The following is a 20540-nucleotide window of genomic DNA, read 5'->3' as shown; positions in this document are numbered from 1 at the left end:
AAAAGGACTTCCTACTGTTTCCCAAACAGTGTGGTGTCTTGCCTCTGGCAGAAACACCCTTGGATACAATATGAAGGCTTTATTTTATTTTATTTTATTTTTTTGAGACAAAGTCTCGCTGTGTCACCCAGGCTGAAGTGCAGGGGCCCAATCTCGGCTCACTGCAAGCTCTGCCTCACTGCAAGCTCTCCCTCACTGCAAGCTCCGCCTCCCGAGTTCACACCATTCTCCTGCCTCAGACTTCTGAGTAGCTGGGACTACAGGCGCCCCCCTCCAACGCCCAGCTAATTTTTTGTATTTTTTAGTAGAGACGGAGTTTCACCGTGTTAGCCAGGATGGTCTCGATCTCCTGACCTCGTGATGTACCCACCTCGGCTTCCCAAAGTGCTGGGATTACAGCCATGAGCCACTGTGCTCAGTCCGGCATTTTTTATTTTTTGCTGAGTCTGACCCCTACCTGCCTGTAGTTCTTTCTAGTTTATGAAGTATTTTTTAAGCCATTACATTATTTGAGCTTCAGGATTATTATTTATTTATTTATTTAGAGACAGAGTCTTGCTGTGTCACCCAGGCTGGAGTATAGTGGTGCGATCTCGGCTCACTGCAACCTCCACCTCCCAGGTGGGAGGTTGTGCCTCAGCCTCCCGAGTAGCTGGGACTACAGGCCTGGGCCACCATGCCCAGACATTTTTTTGTATTTTTAGTAGAGATGAGGTTTCACTGTGTTGCCCAGGCTGGTCTCAAACTCCTGGCCTCATGGGATTCTCCTGCCTTGGCTTCCCAAAGTGGTGGGATTACAGGCGTGAGCCACCACGCCCAGCTGAGCCTCAGAATAAATTAGATCTCCTTTTGGAGATCTAATTTAGATCAAGGAACTCAGAAGCTCAGACATACCTTGTCCCACAGTAGCCAGGAGACCTGGAAACCATCCCCAGTGTGGAGTTGGACCTGTTGGTTTTGTGGCCACAGTTTTAGCTGTGGTTTCAGTGTTCTTGTGTATAAAATATGGGTAACTGCACAAAGCTATTTTGAAGCTCCAATAAAGCAAGGTTGGTGAAAGCATTTTGTAAACTGCTAAGCGCTGTCCAAATGTTGTGTCCTCAGACTTTACATGTCACTGAAAGTGTTTGAGTCGTGCTAAAGGAATCCAGGTGGAAGATTAAGGGAATTTGCAGTAATGTCCTTGGGCTGCACCTACACTATTTGACTTTGAACTTAATTTCCTGAATTACCTTCACTGCTTGGGGAGCTGTGCCCATCATCTCCTGCAAGCCACAGCCCTGGCCCTCATTTCTGTGGGTTGGCAAGGGCTGGGGTGGAGGTGGGGTGAGCAGTTTGTTAGAGACCTCCCTGAAAGCCTTGCTGCTAGATCTCAGTGACATGAGTAAGGTTGTGTGGAAATATGTGACTTCCTGTTATGGAATCTAGCCTGGGAGAGTGAAGAGTGGCCTTGGGGTGAACCAGAGGGCACTTGCTTGCCTGGGTACGGGTATCCCAGCTCCACCTGATTGTTACCTTAGGGGAATGCCGTGCAGTGTGAGCTAAATCTTCAGACTTTCCTAGAGAAGTCTGAAGTCCATGTATTTTCATCTTTCCTCCTCAGGGCAACTCCACTGCCCGGGTGGAGTTAGTGCCTGAGTTGGTTGTGGAGCTTTGGGCCGCTGCTCTTGACTTCAGTTTTCTCATTTATTTATTTATTTATTTATTTATTTTTTTTTTTTTGAGACGGAGTCTCACACTGTTGCCCAGGCTGGAGTGCAGTGGCGCGATCTCGGCTCACTGCAAGCTCCGCCTCCCGGGTTCCCGCCATTCTCCTGCCTCAGCCTCCTGAGTAGCTGGGACTACAGGCGCCCGCCACCGCGCCCGGCTAATTTTTTGTATTTTTAGTAGAGACGGCGTTTCACTGTGGTCTCGATCTCCTGACCTTGTGATCTGCCCGCCTCGGCCTCCCAAAGTGCTGGGATTACAGGCTTGAGCCACCGCGCCCGGCCCAGTTTTCTCATTTAAAATTGGTGATCCACCCGAGGTCAGGAGTTTGAGACCAGCCTGGTCAACATGGTGAAACCCTGTCTCTACTAAAAATACAAAAATTAGTTGGGCGTGGTGGAGTGCATCTGTAGTCCCAGCTACTCAGGAGGCTGAGGCAGGAGAATCACTGGAACCCAGGAGACGGAGATTGCAGTGAGCTGAGATTGTGCCACTGTACTCCAGCCTGGGTGACAGAGCGAGACCCCCGTCTCAAAAAAAAAAAAAAAAAAAAAAAAAAAAAAAAAAAAAAAAAAATTGGTGATCCAGCTGGGCAACATAGGGAGACCCTGTGTTTACAAAAAATTCACTTGGCATGGGGGCCACACTTGTGGTTCCAGCTACTTGGGAGGCTGAGGCAGGAGGCTCAATTGAGCCTGGGAGGTTGAAGCTGCAGTGAGCCGTGTTGGTGCCACTGGACTCCAGCCTGGGTTACAGAGCAAAACCTTGTGTCAAAAAATAAAATACTAAAAATAAAATTGGGGACGGTACCACCTTACTTGGGTTGTTAAGACACAGTAAAGAAAATGCAATGCCCAGTCCACCACACTGGTCCTGGCTGCAGGAATCCACTGGAAACGCTAGCTGCTTGAGTTCTGGGTTGCAATTTGGTAACCTGCAGGCTTGGAGGTTGTATTCCTGCTTGCCTTGGGGCCTGACACCCATATGATTAAAAGGAATAACGGGATTACCCAGGCCTTTAAAGTTTTGTGGTCAAGGAGATAATATAAAGGAGTTTTGTGTATTAGGAAGAGAACAATGCCCCCGCCCTGTCCTTTACCTCGTGAGTTCACGAGTGTTGTATTTGTTTAAAAAAAAAAAAAAAAAAGGCCAGACGCAGTGGCTCTCGCCTGTAATACCAGCACTTTGGGAGGCCAAGGCGGGTGGATCACCTGAGGTCAGGATTTCAAGATGGGCATGGCCAACATGGTGAAACCCCATCTCTACTAAAAAAATACAAAAAATTAGCCGGGGGTGGTAGCGGGTGCTTGTAATCCCAGCTACTCGGGAGGCTGAGACAGGAGAATCGCTTGAATCCGGGAGGCGGAGGTTGTGGTGAGCCGAGATCGCGCCATTGCACTCCAGCCTGGGCGACAGAGTGGGAAAAAAAAAAAAAGTTTCAACAAAAATAAATGGCGCCGAGCGAGGTGGCTTAGCCTGTGATCCCAGTACTGTGGCAGGCCGTGGCGGGCAGATCTCTTGAGTTCAGCATTTGCGACCAGCCTGGGCGACAGGGCAAGACCCCTGTCTCAAACGAAGACGAAACATAGGCCGGGCGCGGTGGCTGCGTGTAATCCCAGCACTTTGGGAGGCCAAGGCGGGTGGATCACCTGAGGTTAGGAGTTCAAGACCATCCTGGGCAACATGGCGAATCCCTGTCTCTACTAAAATACAAAAATTAGCTGGGCGCGGTGGCTCAAGCCTGTAATCCCAGCACTTTGGGAGGCCGAGACGGGCGGATCACGAGGTCAGGAGATTGAGACCATCCTGGCTGACACGGTGAAACCCCGTCTCTACTAAAAAAAATACAAAACACTAGCCGGGCGAGGTGGCGGGCGCCTGTAGTCCCAGCTACTCGGGAGGCTGAGGCAGGAGAATGGCGTGAACCCGGGAGGTGGAGCTTGCAGTGAGCTGAGATCCGGCCACTGCACTCCAGCCTGGGCGACAGAGCGAGACTCTGTCTCAAAAAAAAAAACACAAAAAAAAAAAAAAAAAAAAAAACCAAAAATTAGCCGGAGGTGGTGTCGGGCGCCTGTAATCCCAGCTACTCAGGGACGCTGAGGCAACAGAATCGCTTGAACCCGGGGCGGGAGGAGGTTGCAGTGAGCCGAGATTGCCTCCAGCCTGGGCGACAAGAGCAAGACTCCATCTAAAAAAAAAAAAAAAAAAGAAAGGAAGAAAAAGACAAACGATTTAAAGGAAAAATGTAAGTAAACAAAAGTACAAATGCGATGTCAATCGTTAAGGTGGTGCCAGGGGACCGAGGATCGGGAAACACCAGGGTCTCATAGTCCCTGCAGGGCATCTCGGGGGGAGGCGACGGACAGGTCGCGAGCGCGGGGCTTGGAGGGCACCAAGGTCCAGGGGGATGGCGGGTTCAGCCCCCTCCCTCCGACCCGTGCTGAGGGCTTTGGAGGACCCCCACTCTCCCAACCTCGGAAGCCCGGGTTCTGCCACTTCCAGCCATGCGTCCTTGGACTGCGAAACTTTCTCCAGACTAGTTTCCTCTTTTGGGACATGGGGAGGCGGAGGCTGCCAATGCTGGGATGGAGTGCTCGAGAGCAAGGGACTAGGGCCTCGACGAGCTTACAGTCCGGTTAGGCCCTCCCACCGCTGTGCTGTGGCTGCTCGCCGCCCTGGACCCGGCGCCGTCCGGCCCGGCTGCCGGAGCCCTCGGTACGGGCCGTAGTCGCGCGGGTTCTAAAATGAGGACAAAGCCCGCCCGGGTCTAGAGCGCGCGCGCCGCCGCGGCCAATGGGACGTTGACGCTAGGTTGAGTGACGGACTTGAGCAGCCAATGAGCGTGCAGTTTGTTGCGAAGTGGGCCCCGGCTCCGGCATTATAAAGGGCGCCACGAGTCGGCATTGTCAGGCGGCGGCACCGCGCGGGAGGGAGCTTGGTTGTGTCGGTGGGTTCCCGTGCGGCGGCGGCGGCCAAGGAGGAGGAGACACAGTTGGAGCAGCTCCGTGGGCTGACTGGGGCGAGGCCTCAGCAGCGCGAGCTTGAGTGCGGCCGAGCCCGCGGCGCCTTCCCCGGCTGGTGGGGACGAGCGGGCCCCGCGGCGTCATCGGCGGCGAGGTGAGCGGCGGCCGGCGGGCGGGAGCTCTGGCGGGAGCCGCGCCGGCCTGACGCGCTGTCGCCGCTGGTTGCAGGAGCCGCCGCGCCTCGGCCTAGCATGTCGGAAGCGGGCGAGGAGCAGCCCATGGAGACGACGGGCGCCACCGAGAACGGACATGAGGCCGCCCCTGAAGGCGAGTCCCCGGCCGGGGCTGGCACGGGCGCCACGGCGGGGGCTGGAGGCGCGACCGCGGCGCCCCCGAGCGGGAATCAGAACGGCGCCGAGGGCGACCAGATCAACGCCAGCAAGAACGAGGAGGACGCGGGGTAGGTGCGGGCGCGGGCGGACGGGGGCGCCGCCTTTGTTCCGGGGCCGCCTTTTGTTGGCGCCACGCGGCGGGGGGAGGGGCGGCGGCCTGGCCCGGGTCGGGGCCGGTGCGGCCCGCGGACTGTCGCCGCTGCGTTCGCGGGCGGGCCTGGCGCTGCCACTCGCGCTGGAGTTTGCAGGAGTTTGTTGGGTCAACTTTGGCGCCGCCCCGGGGCCGTTTGTGCGCTGCCGGGGCCGGAGCCGGCGCAGGGGCGGGCGGATGGCCCGGAAGAGGGAAAGCGCTCGGACCCGGGGCCCGGCGGCGTCTCGGGCCGCGCCGGGGCTGCGTGGGCGGAGTTGGCGCGAGCCGGGGCCCAGGCCTCCCTCCTCCGCCTTTCCCGGGGGCGGAGTCACGGTCTGAACCCTGGGCGGGCTTGGCCCCCGGAAGCATCGAGTTCCTTGAAAAGAGTTCTCAGGAGGTGGCGAAGACGCTGGCCCTTTGATACATGGTTGTAGATAACAAATGAATTTCCAGTTGTGAGTAGTTAGGGCCCATGTCCCTGGTGAGGTGGTCCTTTCTTTGCTTCTCACAGCCTGGGGCTGCAGAGCCTTGTTAAGCTTCGTTAGGGTCCTGGTTGAATTGAATTTGGAGGGTAGTGGAGATTTAACATCCTTCTAAGGTGCACCTTGCAGACTCTTAAGGGTAGGTGTAGACTTTGTGAGAGCTTTGCCAGGGCCAGTCCTTTCCAAAATCACAGCTTGCTTATAAGACTTGTTGCCATGTGTCTCACCCTACCATTTCAGAAAAATGTTCGTTGGTGGCCTGAGCTGGGATACTAGCAAAAAAGATTTAAAAGACTATTTTACTAAATTTGGAGAGGTCGTTGACTGTACAATAAAAATGGATCCCAACACTGGACGGTCAAGAGGGTTTGGGTTTATCCTGTTCAAAGATGCAGCCAGTGTGGAGAAGGTAAGCTGGGTGCTGGATTTCAGCAGTCTCAGTGGAAACGATTTGAATTCTAAGAGGACACCTTTCTTACAGCATGACTAGTTTGTGTGTTCTGCATGTGGTTGAGTGCTTTGGGCAAAGCCAGAGGTTATGTTCCGGTTTTTGAGGGGATGAAAATACAAATTAAGCTGAGAGTGAGAGTATGTGCTGGAGTGGTTCGGGAAGATTATAGTTGACATTCATTACCTTTTATGTGCCTATTCTGGGCACTGTGCTAAACATCTGGGAGGATTACAAGAGAGTCCAAGATTGCTGTGATAGGCTGTTAGCCCCATTTTACAGGACAAAAACCAAAACCCTGAGGCTCAGACATTTAAGTAGAAGAGGTCACAGCTAGTAGGGAGTGGAGCGAGGATTTCATCCCCTGCAGCCCATCTTCAGCCTGTGCTGAGTCCCTGCTGCTTTGCTTCTGGAGATGGGCCTCACGCTGGGACTGCTTGGGCAGAAAGAGCATGATCAAAGGCTTGAGGGTGAGGACTGCTTTCTAGGTGTCGAGGTAAACCAGCTGTACTTGAGGTTTGAAGAAAATTGGGTTGGGAAGTTAAGCTGGAGTAGAATTTGGAGGGGGTGAAACACATTTTTGTATCTGTGCTGGTGTCTTCATGGCTTAGAGAGAAGGGCCTTGTCTGGCTCATGCTGCTGAGTCAGCCTGACCCCTTTCTGTTGGAACAGGTCCTAGACCAGAAGGAGCACAGGCTGGATGGCCGTGTCATTGACCCTAAAAAGGCCATGGCTATGAAGAAGGACCCAGTGAAGAAAATCTTCGTTGGGGGTCTGAATCCTGAAGCCACTGAGGAAAAGATCAGGGAGTACTTTGGCGAGTTTGGGGAGGTGAGTGTGGCCCTGGGAGTAGCCCATCAGCTGCCCTAAGGCTGCCTTCTTTCTGGTCCTTGGTATCCTTGGCTGAGTAGACCCTCCCAGGCAGGGCTTATTTTTCACTCTCTGCCTTCAGTGGGGTCTTTCCTCCTGTGAGTCCCCTATATGCTCTGGAGTAGAGAGGTATTGAGCCTGAGTTTGCCTATGCTTTTTGCAGATTGAGGCCATTGAACTTCCAATGGATCCAAAGTTGAACAAAAGACGAGGTTTTGTGTTTATCACCTTTAAAGAAGAAGAACCTGTGAAGAAGGTTCTGGAGAAAAAGTTCCATACTATCAGTGGAAGCAAGGTAAGGTGTCCCCAACTCTGCTTGGCATCCTGTGCTGCTGGAGAGCTGGCCCTTAGAGGGGTGGGGGTTAGGGGTTGGGCCATGGTGCAGGAGCTCTCCAGGTTGGTTAGACCTAACTATTTCTCTGAAGTGTATGCTGCCCTGGTTGGGGCAGTGTTCTGATCCTTCAAAGACTTCCCGGGCTGGGAGGACTGCCAGTAAACAAACACAGGATGTGAGGGAGGCAGGAGAAGGTGGCCTCTGAATAGAGCAGGTTGAGTAGCCTCTTTAGTTTGTCATTTAAAGCTAGAGGTGAGAGTGTTCTAGATTTTTGAGTCCAGGGTGTATGAAGCCTGCAGTTAAGGTCTCAGAAGATCCTAGAACTTCTGCAACTCACTGATTTTCCTCTGTGGTGAAGTTTTTCTTGCTCCAGAGCCTTTTTACCTCCTTCTACAACCAAATCTTTGTCCACTTCCATCCGTTTTGCTGCTTTGGTGTTTTTTTTTTTTTTTTTTTGCTTTGAGACAGGGTCTTGCTTTGTTCAGGCTGGGGTGTGGTAACACTATCATGGCTCACTGCAACCTTGACCTGGGCACAAGGGATCTTCCCATCTCAGTCTCTCAAGTAGCTGGCACCACAGGCATGCACCACCATGCCTGGCTCATATTTTCTTTTTTTTTTTTTTTTTTTGAGATGGAGTCTCGCTCAGTCACCCAGGCTGGAGTGCGGTGGCACGATCTCAGCTCACTGCAAGCTCCACCTCCCGGGTTCATGCCATTCTCCTGCCTTAGCCTCCTAACTGGGACTACAGGTGCCCGCTACCATGACCAACTAACTTTTTTGTATTTTTAGTAGAGACTGGGTTTCACCATGTTAGCCAGGATGGTCTCAATCTCCTGACCTTGTGATTCGTCTCTTGGCCTCCCAAAATGCTGGGATTACAGGCATGAGGCACTGCGCCTGGTATTGTATTTTTTTTTTTAAAGCCTGGTCTCACCATGTTGTCTGAGCTCACCATCCTCTGCATCAGGCTTGTAAACTGTTGGGATTACAGGCATGAACTGCCTCACTTGGTCTTCTGGGCACCTCTTTTAAGTCAACCTTATACCCAGGCAAAAATCCTTCCAAAGATCTCCCAGGATCCTGGCCAGCTTAAATCCAGGGTCAGTTGTGCTTTCAAATGACTGGAATCATGTGCAGAGACGTGTAGCTCTTCCTCCCTCCTGAACTCTGGTCAGGGAAAGGGTAGTTCAGGCTTCAAGTTGGCAGTTGGGAGTTGTGGGTGCGGCCTGCAGTGGCAGGGTGTGGCAGGCTCTGTTTCTGAGCAGGCGTTGGCAGCCAGATAACGTAGGACAGGTGGAGCTCCTGGAAGTCTCTGTCCTGGCTGGGAGTTTGGGAAGATTGGATTAGGATAGTCTTAAATTTTCTATAAAGTGACAGTCTTTGAGGCAGTTAAGGGAGGCATTGGTTATTACTCCATTGGACAGTGATAAAGAGGCCTTTTTCTCTATGTGCCATAATGGGAAATGGGGTGGGAAGAGCCTCTGAGGCAAAGTTTAAGTGAAACTACTGGTAGTGAGTCTTAGAAGTAAGTATATTTAGTTGGTTGTATTCAGTATTTTTAATTCAGTAGGATAGAATATATATGAGATTGCATTATTTTGCCGATTAAAAGTATGACTATATGGGGACACTGTAAAATGTACTATTTTTAATGGGGGTGCGTGTCAGGATTTTCTTTAGAAATACACTGGTCTGGTCTAACTTATTTAAGCAGGAGCACTGAAAGTACCCCAGCCTACCCCATCCCACCCTCAGTGGACAAAAAGGAAATTGACTGACTTGAGGGGATGCAGACATCTGGGTCATCCCAACAGACCAGTGGTTAGGAGGAGCGGGTGGGTAGCATTATGGCCTCAGGCAGGCCCCCCATCCTGAGCCTCTGAAAGCCTCTGAGACTTTATCTGTAAGAGGGAGGTCAGGGTCGCCTTCTCAATAGCATGTATTTGAATGAGATGAGTTTCTTCTGTAAAGAGAAAAAGATGTTAAAATCTCATTGTGTAAGGCCCCTCATCTGAGAAGTCTTGTCTGACCCTCTAGCCCAGTAGGACCAAGGTGTGATGCCTGCTCCCAGCCTGTCCTCTGCTTCCCTGGGCTGCAGTTGGCCCAGTTGCCTGCCTCCATTAGACATGGAGTTGCCCTGGGGCTGAGATGCCCATCTCAAGTGCATTCTGTGGGAAGGGTTCTCTGCTGGAAGGCCCGTGGTTTTAGTTGGGATTCCATGAGCTTTATTTAGCTCAAGGGTGACCTCCCACACTAGCATATTTTGTTTTTGAGCAGATGGACCTGATCTGATGTTTGTTGCAGTGAAGATCTTTGTGCAGTCACTGCCCTGAGTTTGTCCTACTGGCCTGACCACTGTCCTCTTGGCTTTTAGTGTGAGATCAAGGTGGCCCAGCCCAAAGAAGTCTATCAGCAGCAGCAGTATGGCTCTGGGGGCCGTGGAAACCGCAACCGAGGGAACCGAGGCAGCGGAGGTGGCGGTGGAGGTGGAGGTGAGTGGAACCTGGATGAAGATGGGTCCTGTTTCCCTGCCTACATGGAGCCTTCCAAACCTGTCTCGGGGCTCCCTCTGGTGCTGTGCAGCAGGGGTGGGCAGACTGTGTGAGGTGGGGGACGAGCAGGAATAGGAGTGGCTCTGGGTCAGGGCTGTGTGCTTGAGGCTGCTGCTGCCCCTTGGAATGGCTTGGGTGCCCAGGGCAGAGAGAGCATTTGTGTTATACTCTGGGGGAGGGGACATGATGGGTGTCTTGGCTTTGTGGATGTCCTGAGTCTGGTACACCTGTGAGCAGGTAGGCAGAAGGGTGGGTAGGGCAGAGCTGTGCCAGGCATTTATCCCCTTCCATCCCAGGCCCCTCTGACTCCAAAGCCTGAACTGCATCTTTTTAAAGGCCAAGCTGCCAAGGAGAGTGGGAGTGATCAGAGAGTGACTGAGTGAGTGAGCTGCCTTGTTTGCCCCAAGTAAAGCTAGCGTCCTGGTCTCTGGTCCTCTGCTTGGGTCTCTCAGATGCAGGGTTGGGCCCAGGGCCCTGTACACCAGAACAGCAGCCCCTTGGCTTCTGCCTGAGTTGCCATAGTAACCCTGCCACCCAAAGGGCAGGATTTCCTCCATCCTAGCTCCTGCGTATGCTAAATGGTCCACGGGCCCCTGTGCCCTGCTCCCCCCACAGGTCAGAGTCAGAGTTGGAATCAGGGCTACGGCAACTACTGGAACCAGGGCTACGGCTACCAGCAGGGCTACGGGCCTGGCTATGGCGGCTACGACTACTCGCCCTATGGCTATTACGGCTACGGCCCCGGCTACGACTACAGTAAGTAGGAGAGAGGGAGGCCCCATCCGCTCACCCACCCCCAGGGGAGGCAGGACAGACAGTGCAGGAGCCACTGGCAGCAGGGGCTTTGGAGTCAGACAGGCCTGGCTCAGCTATGAGAGCTACTCAGTTTTGAGCCTTAGACTTCCGGGTCTTAGTAACATGAGGAAGGCAATCTCTGCTGTCACAGGGCTGGTGAGGATCCTGCAAAGATGCGTATCAAGCGCGTGGCACAGGGCAAATGCTTGTAAATAGTAGCTGCTATGGTTGTTCTTATCCCTAGGTCAGGGTAGTACAAACTACGGCAAGAGCCAGCGACGTGGTGGCCATCAGAATAACTACAAGCCATACTGAGGCGGCAGCAGGAGCGACCAACTGACCGCACACATGCTTTGTTTGGATATGGAGTGAACACAATTATGTACCAAATTTAACTTGGCAAACTTTCTATGGCCTGTCCCATGTGCATCTTATTTAAAATCTCCCCCATGGAAATCACTCTCCTATTTACTATTTCCAGAGCTCTAGTTGTTTAGGCAGCGTGTGGTGTCTGAGAGGCCAGAGCGCCATTATGGGCTGATTTTTATTACCAGGTCCCCCAGAACCAGGCGGGAGGCTCTGCTTCCTGCTGCCACTCTGCAGCCTGGACCTGTGGACCCTGGTTGTAAAGAGTAAATTGTATCTTAGGAAACCAGTGTCACCTTTTTTTCACCTTTTAATTTTATATTATTTGTGTCATACATTTCCTGTAATGGAAGTGTTAATTTTACTGTACTTTTTGGTACCTTTTGGGAATCTAATGTATTGTAAGGTATTTTACACGTGTCCTGATTTTGCCACAACCTGGATATTGAAGCTATCCAAGCTTTTGAAATAAAATTTAAAAACCCCCAAGCCTGGGTGAGTGTGGGATATGCTGTGTGAGACCTCTTGCTCAGGGTGGGGGGTACCAGGTGCCCTGGACTTTGGGCTTCCTCCTGCAGCAGGCCCAGTTGTGGGGGTGTCCTTTAAGGACTGCCCTGCTTAGAACTGAGCCCTCTTTAAAGAAAGGAATAAGAGGTCTATGGGGAGTGAGGATGGGGCAGTGAGGGTTCACATCCCCAGCAGGCATGTCCCCTCCTGGGACACCTTAGAACCACCAACCTTCTTGGCTGATGAATGAAAATCGATTCTTTACACACTAGGGCAGTGCCAGGGCCAGCTGAATTGGTGCACAATAGTGCCCCTCCTGGCTGGTGAAGAAAAGCCTGCTCTAGCAGGGGATGTTTACTGGCTGGATTGGAGCCCAACTCCAGGTCTGGCATTTGGGGCGTATGACTAGGTGGTTACAAGAGGCAAGGGTGGGTTGGGGTTCCACATGGATACAGCCCCATAGGTTTCAAGGGAGGAAATAGCTGTTCTGCCATCAAGTGCAAGCTAAGCATTGGAGATTTTCCAGTGTTGAAGAAACTAACCTTTGGGAAGGAGCATCAACCAGAACAAAAAATGTCTTAAGATAAAAAAAAAGGCTGTTTTCTGAGGCTGCTTGCTGCCGATGGTAAGGAACCCGCTTTGCATCTCCCAAGAGTAAGAAGCAAGGCCCACTCACCTGGAGTACACTTAGGCAGAGCAGGGCTAGCTTAGAGCTGGAGCCTCAGCGTCTGGCAACTTCGCACCTTCTCTTCCATGTCTGAAAAAGACCACAAAGCCATGCGGACTCAAGTCACCTTTCTCTGCTGAAGATGCCCTGTGACTTCAGTGTCCAAACTGGAGGACAGTTTAGAGATTGGGCCCTCTGGCTATCCACACCCATGTCCCATTCCCCAAAGGAGTGGCAGCAGTTTCCTGAAAAGCACAAAGCCAGCCCTCAATTCCTCTGAGATTTCTAGTCTCTGTCCAGGATCCCCAAGCCTGTTCTGTGGCCAGCCTTTGCCCCCCACAAACACTCCTTTTCATCAGATCCCTACCGCTTCCAATTTGTGTCTAGCAGGGATGGGCCTCCGCCTCCAGCTCCAGAGCCCCGGGATTAGGCATGCCTGTGAGTAGCAGTGATCACCCAGAGGTAGGAGGGCACAGGTTGCTTGGCTGGCAGCTCTGATCTCTACTGTGAGATGCAACTTTGCCTATGTGGGGTCTCACTGAGCTATAAATGGCAACACAGCCATGAGATTTCCTTGTAAGTGGATTTAGGGGGGGACCCTGGGTTGACCACGACCATCCTAGGTGATGGGGAATGTGGGGTAGAATTTCATTTTGTGTCCAGTCTCAGTGGTACAAATCTTTCAGCCACCCAGCAGCCTCATGTGACCTGCCTCATACAGAATGAAACGACTGCCATCTCTACATTCAGGCTGGCGGTAATGGGGTCTCAACTCCCACTGTAGTTCTTATGGCCTGTTTCTCAGGCCCACCACTGATTTGTCCTGCGTACATCTGATGCCTGCCGAGGCAGGCTGGGTGGTGGCTCAGCTCCCACCTGCTGACAGCCCAGGAAGCTCTTAGGCACAGGCTGGGCATGAAAGACCCTCTCTGTTGCTCCTTGCACCGTCCAGAGGACACGTGCCTCTGCTCTTGGACTCTTGTCCCCTCCCTGTTCCATGCTAGGAAGCTCTAGTTGCTGGCTTCAGGCTGGGTTCTAGAGACATGGCCAAGCTCAGGCTTCAAGCTCACCAGTCAGAATGGCATCCAGCTTTGCCACCACCTGCCGTGCATTGTCCAGGCTGAAGCACATTGGGGGTTTAAACTTCAGGATGTTCCTCCCAGGGCCATCAGTGCTCAGCAAAACGTAGTTCTCCTTCAGCCTGTGAGGACAGGACACCCCTTCATGTGGCCTTCAAGGCCTTCCTCAGCCTGGCCTTGGCCTCATGTCCAGTGCTCCAGCCATACTGCCTTCAGAGCCTTCCATGGGCCAGTTCCTGCCAGGACTCTACTGGTCACCCCTACCAAAGTCCTGTGCATCTGGCCCACAGCCGCCCCTGCTTGGGGTGCACTGTACCTGGTCCTGAGCCTGCTGCCCCACAGAACAGGCGCCTTGCCTCACCTAACCACCTGGAGCCACAGTCCAAGCCAAGAATGAATGGCCACAGGGAAACAGCAGACTGCAACAAGAGTCCCTGCATTCTCTGGTTTTCTGTGTGGTTGACGTGATGTATGTTGTTTTTTTAAGAATGTCCAACATCGCAGTTGGTGTAATGGGCCCCACGTGTCCCTCACGAGCTTCAGGAATCTCCCTGGCCTGTCCTCTGAGTTATCTTAAAATTCCAGTAGAAAATTTCCACCTCTTCTTAGGAAGATGGCTTTATCTTAGCATCCTTTGTAGCTAGTAATCACTTTTAGTCCACAGTCTAACCTCATCTCTGAGATGAGGGGTCTGCATGGTTGTGTTTATATTCTTTGATTCTTGTTCCCATTCTTTTGTAAACCTTGTTATTTTTATTTCTTGGGGGTTGGGAGTCTACCTTCTGGTTTCATTTTCCTATCCCAGTCTTTCTGGCACTGACCATGGCCATGCCAGAAAGGACAGGGCTTGGACTTTGGAGTTAGATGGCCCTGGGGCCAGATTGAGCTCTTGCCACCTAGCAGGGTGACTGCAGGTGACTTACCCATTTCCTCACTGAACTGGAAAAGCACCCCCAGGGTACTGTGAGATGAAAGAGTAGGCTGAACTTGGGATCTGTTTCCTTCCATGCCACCCGACCATTCCGAATCCCTGAGACTCCTAGGAGCGGGGTGGGGGTGAGCTGGGGATGTGACTGACAGCAGAGAGAAGGCAGGGACTAGGAAAGGCCAAGTTCAAACACAGCACAGAGAGATTTACATCAATACCATGCATGTCTCACAATTTGAATAAGGACACATCAAATACCAGAAGAGCTTTCCATGGTGGCAGTGGGGGAAGGGGGAGGCCTGGGGAATGGAGATAAAAGGGAATAATCATTAAACTAGAAGAAGTCCTGAGGCCTCAGGGTCCAAGTGAAAGGACAAGCAAACCAGGGCAGTGGGACTGGTGGAGTCTTGAGTTCTGAAACACCCCCCAACCCAGCTTAGGAGCAGGAGTCCTGTCCATCCCAACCACCTGTCGTGCGGCATGGCAACCCTGAGTCTGGTGCTGCCACAGCTCCCTGGTGTGAATGAAGGTGCTTCCCTTCTCCAGGCCAAGGTGGCATTAGTAGGGGTTCCTGGGTCTGAGTGCCCTGCTAGCTTGGGCATTCTAGGCAGAGGTGCTGCTCTGGTCTGGGAACAGCCTGTGTCTCATCTGCAGCCTTCGCAGTCAGGCACTGGGTACAGAACTACTAACCACTTATCTCTGTCCTCGGCTGATAGCATCAGCTGTCCCCCCGCCACCACCACCCCCGGCCCCAGCCCTCTTTCAGTCAAGTCTGTGGCCCAGAGTGCTGGGGGCACAGATGAGCCTCCTTTCCACTAAGGGCCTCTGGCCCTGCAAAGAAGCACCTATGGTGTCTCTTATTCCAGGAAGCAACTTGTTTCAAGAAAATACCTTGATACCAAGTAGGCAGCCTCTTCAGTTGCTGGTGTCCTTGTGGCCTCATCTTTGATCAGATCCACACCAATGAAGAGCCCAACACCCCTGCAGGGGAAGGTGATGACATCGCAGGAGGCCATGCCTGAGGGGCCAGGGTGCTCGCCTCACCCCATCTGGGTTCCTACCTGTGCCTCCTGGGGAGGCTGAGCACAGGAGGCACCTTCAGAAGGTGGTGAGAATAGTTTCAGGGAATAACTGGGCTGGGAGGGATCTTTGGTGTGGACAGAGGAGAGAGGCTTGGGGATAGCTAGGGGTCAGGTCATATCCTGGCTTTCTCCTCCCCGGGAGTGCCGTTTTGGGCAATAGCACCTCTCAGTGTCTCAGTCCTCTTGAGAGCGGACATAACCCCACCATCCCAGGTTGTTAGGTGAAGAAAATGGTACCACACTGGGCCCTGGCAGGTTGGTGGTGACTGCTGCCCCCAGAGTCTCACCTGACATCCCCGACGATGGGATGTTTGATTTTTTGCTGCCTGAGGAGTTCCATCAGGAAGCTGCCCACACTGGTGGCATGAGCCTGGAGCTGCTCCTTCTCCAAGACATTCAGGACGGCCAGCCCCACAGCGCAGGACACTGGGCTGCCCCCAAACTGAGTCAGGGACAAAGAACATGTCAGATGCCCCAGCAGAGTGGGCCATGCCCCAGAGTCAGGGTGAGGCAGAACTGCCACACGGGTTCCAAGGCCAGTGGCAAGAGCACAGGCCCCAAACCCCTTAGGGTGCACAGTCCTCAGTGGTAGTAAATGGGGTTCACTGGGGGCCCCCATGGGCTGTCCTGGCTTTCCAGGAGCTAATGTGACTGCAACCCAGGTCAGGTACCCCTGAAGTACAGTAGGAGCCCCTAGAAGATACAGAATCAGAAGAGAGGGTGTCCTGTTTGTTCCCACAGAGCTAGTCTTTACCAAGAGAGGCTTTAAGGCCCCATCTCCTGGGCCCAGACCCACAGCACTGGACTAGGCACTTCCTCCTTCAAGGAGGGTCAACGCAGCATGCCAAGGCCCACCCAGGGAAAGCCACTTAACACACACCTGGAGGTCTTTGGCTCCTTTTCCCTGCCCACCCTGTCCTTATTCTGCAGGTATCTGAGTGGAGACCTGTTTTTTAGAGGATTACGAGCAAGGTGTCTCCTGCAGACCATGTTTTTTGTTTTGTTTTTAAACTACGTCTTTAAAAACATCAGCTTTGTTGAGGTATAATTTCCATATAAACTGTGTTTAAAGTATAAAGTTCAATGTGAGGTGACAAATGTATGTACCTGTGTAACCTCCCTCGCAGTGAAGTTACAGAACATTTTCATCACTTCCTTGTGCACCCATCCCACTACTGCTGGCCCCAGGCAACCACTGATCTGCTTTCTGTCACTATGAGACGCTACAAGGGGCTTTGAAAGGCTGTGACATATTCCTGGGAATCTAGAAGACCATTCATATGCACAGGGATGTGCTCATGCTGAGTGCTGTGTGCGTGCTCAGGACAGATCTAGAAAGCCCTAAGCTCTCACCACTGGCTACCTTGAGGCTCTGCAGAATGAGGAAGTAAAGGCTAAGGCAGTTACAAGCTCTTGGCTGAGTTCCAGGTCATTAAGGCGATCTCATGGTTAGAGGACCACTGAGCTAATCAAGCAGAGACTATAGTGGCCACACATGACAGAGAACACACTTTACAGAATTGGTTCAGAAAAGGCACAACACCACCAGAAAAAACCACCATGGGGAGGGAAGAGAATATGATCTCCACAGTTGCCATATTACATTACTTAAAATGTCCAGCTTTTAACACAATTCTGAAACATGCAAAGAAGCATGGCCCAGACATGGGAGAAAAAAAGCAATCAATGCAAACTGTCCCTGAGGAAGGTGACACTAACCTTATTGGACAAAGACTTTAATCAGATGTTACAAATATGTTAGCTGGGTGCAGTGGCTCATGCCTGTAATCCCAGCACTCTGGGAGGCCGAGGTGGGTGGGTTGCCTAAGCTGAGGAGTTCGAGACCAGCCTGGCCTGGCAGCACAGTGAAACTCCATCTCTACAAAAAATAAAAACAGCCAGGCGTGGTGGCACATGCGTGTACTCCCAGCTGCTTGGGGGGTGAGGTAGGAGGATCGCTTGAGGTTGAAGCTGCAGTGAGCCACGACTCCAGCCTGGGTGACAGAGCGAGCCCATCTCCAAACGAGCAAACAGAAACAACCCCAAAACCAAGTATGTTAAGAGAACTAAAGGAAACTACACCTAAAAGATTGAAAGCAAAGCATGAAAATGATGTCTTACCATAATCTAATGATAAAGAGATAAATTATTAAAAATCTGAAGTTGATAAGCACAATAAATGAACTGAAGCATTTTCTAGAGAGGCTCAACAGATTTTTTTTTTTTTTTTTTGAGACAGTCTAGCTGTCACCCAGGATGGAGAGCAGTGGTGTGATCTCGGCTCACTGCAACTGCTGCCTCCCAGGTTCAGGCGATTCTTGTGCTTCAGCCTCCCAAGTAGCTGGGACTATAGGTGCGTGCCACTACATCTGGCTAATTTTTGTATTTTTAGTAGAGACGGAGTTTCACCATGTTGGCCAGGCTGGTCTTAAACCCCTGACCTCAAGTGATCCACCCAGCTTAGCCTCCCAAAGTGCTAGGAAATTACAGGCGTGAGCCACTGCGCCTGGCAACAGCAGATTTAAGCTGGCAGATGAAAGAATCAGTGAAAAAAAAAAAAAAAAAAAAAACGTCAATTGAGATTGTACAGTCTTTTTTTTTTTTTTTTTTTTTTTTTTTTTTTTTTTTGAGACGGAGTCTCGCTCTGTCGCCCAGGCTGGAGTGCAGTGGCCGGATCTTGGCTCACTGCAAGCTCCGCCTCCCGGGTTTACGCCATTCTCCTGCCTCAGCCTCCCGTGTAGCTGGGACTACAGGCGCCCGCTACCTCGCCCGGCTAGTTTTTTGTATTTTTTAGTAGAGACGGGGTTTCACTGTGTTAGCCAGGATGGTCTTGATCTCCTGACCTCGTGATCCGCCCGTCTCGGCCTCCCAAAGTGCTGGGATTACAGGCTTGAGCCACCGCGCCCGGCCGAGATTGTACAGTCTTAAGACCAGAAAGGAAAAGGAATAAAAACAGTCATACAGACCCGAGGACACAAGCACACCAACATACTGAGTGTCCCAGAAAGAGAGGAAAGGGGCAGAACAAATACGAAAACTTAAAAAACCCTATATAACTTGCAATGAATTGAATGTGTCTCCCCCGATTCATATGTTGAAATCCTAACCTCCAATGTGATGGTATTAAGAGGTGGGGCCTTTAGGTTATTAGGTCACAAGAATAGAGCCTTCATGAATGGGATTATGGTTTTATAAAAGGGATCCCAGAGAGCTCTCACCCTTTTGACGACATGAGGGCACAGCGAGAAGTTGGCTGTTTGCAACCTGGAAGAGGACTCTCACCAGAACCCAACCACGCTGGCACCCTGATCTTAGATTTGCAGCCTTCAAAACAGTGAGAAATAAATCTGTTTATAAACCACCCAGTCTACAGTATTTTGTTATAGCATCTTGAACTCACTAAAACATAACTTTTAAAGAAATTAAAGCAGCAGTTAAATATCTTCCCACAAAACACAAGGCCCAGATGATGGCTTTATAGATGAGTTTTTACCTTCAAAGGACAGATCATCCCAATTTTATGTAAAAGAAAAAGAAGAAATATTTCCCAATTCATTCTACAAGGTTAGTAGGACCCAGTTACCAAAACCCAAGGTATAAGAAAAAAATGTGAGCCAATATTTTACTCCTGAAAATAGAGGCCAAATTCATAAAATATAAGTAAACAGAGTGCAATAATATAGAAAAATGATAATATTCCATACCCAAGTTCGATTTGTCCCAGGTCTGCAAAGATATTAGAAAAGCTGTAAATATAATTCACCATGATAACAAATTAAAAGAGAAGAAATATTGCTTTAATACATGCATAAAAAGAACAGGATAAAATTCAATTCCTTTTTATAGTAAAATCTCATAGTAAGTTAAGTAGTAGGAGATTTTCTTAATCTGATTGAGAACATATAGTAAAAATCTGATCTAGGCCAGCTGCGATGGCTCACACCTGTATAATCCCAGCACTTTGGGAGGCCGAGGCAGGCAGATCATGGAGGCCAGGAGTTCAAGACCAGCCTGTCCAACATGGCGAAACCCCATCTCTACTAAAAATGCAAAATAAGCTGGGCATGGTGGCACATGCCTGTAATCCCAGCTACTCAGGAATTGGTGGCATGAGAATTGCTTGAACCCGGGAGGCGGAGGCTGCAGTGAGCCGAGATCATGCCACTGCACTCCAGCCTGAGTGACAGAGTGAGACTCCATCTCAAAAAGAAAAAAAAAGTATATATATAGTAAAAATCTAGAACGAACATCATCCTAAATGGACAAATAAGCATTCCCATAAACTGGACAAGTACAAGACAAGCATTGTCACTGCTTGTATTCAACTATCTCCTAGCAGTCTCTCACCCAGTGTAGTACGACAGCTACCATTATTTGGAGATGATATAATCGTTTACATAGACAAAACAACCAAAAAAAGTCTGCCTATAAATTATTAGAAATACTAGAGTTTAGCAAGGGGATAGATACAAGATTAGTATAAGAAAATATTTTATACATCAGCTGCAAACAATAGATATATAAAGACATCACCATTTCATGATAAAACTATCAAATATCTAGGACTAAATCTAATGATGTGTAAGATCTTTATAGGGAAAATTATAAAACATACCATATTCATGGATAGGAAAAGGAATATTGTAAAGAAATCAATTCTCCTTGGCCTGGTGCTGTGGCTTATGCCTGTAATTCCAGTACACTGGAAGGCCGAGGTGGGTGGATCACAAGGTCAGGAGATAGAGACCATCCTGGCTAAGACAGTGAAACCCCGTGTCTACTAAAAGCATGAAAAACGAGCCAGGCGTGGTGGCGGATGCCTATAATCCCAGCTACTCAGGAGGCTGAGGCAGGAGAATCGCTTGAACCCGGAGGCAGAGGTTGCAGTGAGCCGGGCGACAGAGCGAGACTCCGTCTCAAAAAAAAAAAAAAAAAAAAAAACCCTCCTCAAACTGATCTAAAGATCAAGCAATTCCCCTATCAGAATCCCAGCAGGGTTTTTCATAAAATGTTTAAAGGTAACTCTTAAAATTTAAATCAAAGAGAAAAGAGACAGGAATAGTCACAGGTGAAAGGGGACTTTTTCTACAAGATACCAGAAGCTATTATGAATGTAAAACCTATTATGAAGCTCTAGTAATAATGTGGTACATGAACAGTAATCTGACCAAAACTGACCAAAAAAGTATAAAAGCTCTGAAACAGATCTTCTCATGTGTGAACTTTGGTTACATA

General features: G+C 50.7%; 3 protein-coding genes across 15 annotated transcripts in view; 1 reads left to right on the top strand and 2 right to left on the bottom strand.

The window, feature by feature from the left end:
• Positions 1-20540, bottom strand: part of NHP2 (NHP2 ribonucleoprotein) — a 170049-nt gene that overhangs the window by 54749 nt on the left and 94760 nt on the right. For 2 of the 10 annotated variants that reach the window (XM_050794260.1, XM_050794266.1), the window contains exon 1: positions 14967-14976. The exons of 6 other annotated variants lie outside the window; for them this stretch is intronic. The gene's annotated coding sequence lies outside the window, so the exon portion shown is untranslated. 2 more of the 10 variants (XM_050794265.1, XM_050794264.1) reach the window with 2 other exon arrangements.
• On the top strand, positions 4543-11531 carry HNRNPAB (heterogeneous nuclear ribonucleoprotein A/B). Of its 2 annotated transcripts, XM_050794250.1 has the most exons (8): positions 4543-4824; positions 4899-5130; positions 5915-6083; positions 6795-6953; positions 7156-7287; positions 9704-9821; positions 10497-10637; positions 10921-11531. In XM_050794250.1, exons 2-8 carry the CDS (start codon positions 4922-4924, stop codon positions 10989-10991), a joined length of 999 nt encoding a protein of 332 aa, XP_050650207.1. In that variant the 5' UTR covers positions 4543-4824; positions 4899-4921; the 3' UTR covers positions 10992-11531. The 2 variants fall into 2 exon arrangements, with proteins under 2 accessions (XP_050650207.1, XP_050650208.1); XM_050794251.1 differs by lacking the exon at positions 10497-10637.
• Positions 8963-20540, bottom strand: part of PHYKPL (5-phosphohydroxy-L-lysine phospho-lyase) — a 26411-nt gene continuing 14833 nt past the window's right edge. For 2 of the 3 annotated variants that reach the window (XM_050794222.1, XM_050794223.1), the window contains exons 9-13: positions 15593-15747; positions 15115-15204; positions 13287-13417; positions 12226-12306; positions 8963-9292 (exon numbers count right to left, since the gene is read on the bottom strand). In XM_050794222.1, the coding sequence (XP_050650179.1) occupies positions 12257-12306; positions 13287-13417; positions 15115-15204; positions 15593-15747 (426 nt within the window). In that variant the 3' untranslated portion in view covers positions 8963-9292; positions 12226-12256. Of the gene's footprint in view, positions 9293-12225; positions 12307-13286; positions 13418-15114; positions 15303-15592; positions 15748-20540 lie in introns of those variants that run through there. The other variant, XM_050794224.1, reaches the window with a different exon arrangement.

The sequence above is a fragment of the Macaca thibetana genome, chromosome 6 (assembly GCF_024542745.1).
Source record: "Macaca thibetana thibetana isolate TM-01 chromosome 6, ASM2454274v1, whole genome shotgun sequence".
Classification (NCBI taxonomy): Eukaryota; Metazoa; Chordata; class Mammalia; order Primates; family Cercopithecidae; genus Macaca; species Macaca thibetana.
Note: the sequence above shows the minus strand (reverse complement) of the source record. Positions and strands in the feature narration are given on the sequence as shown.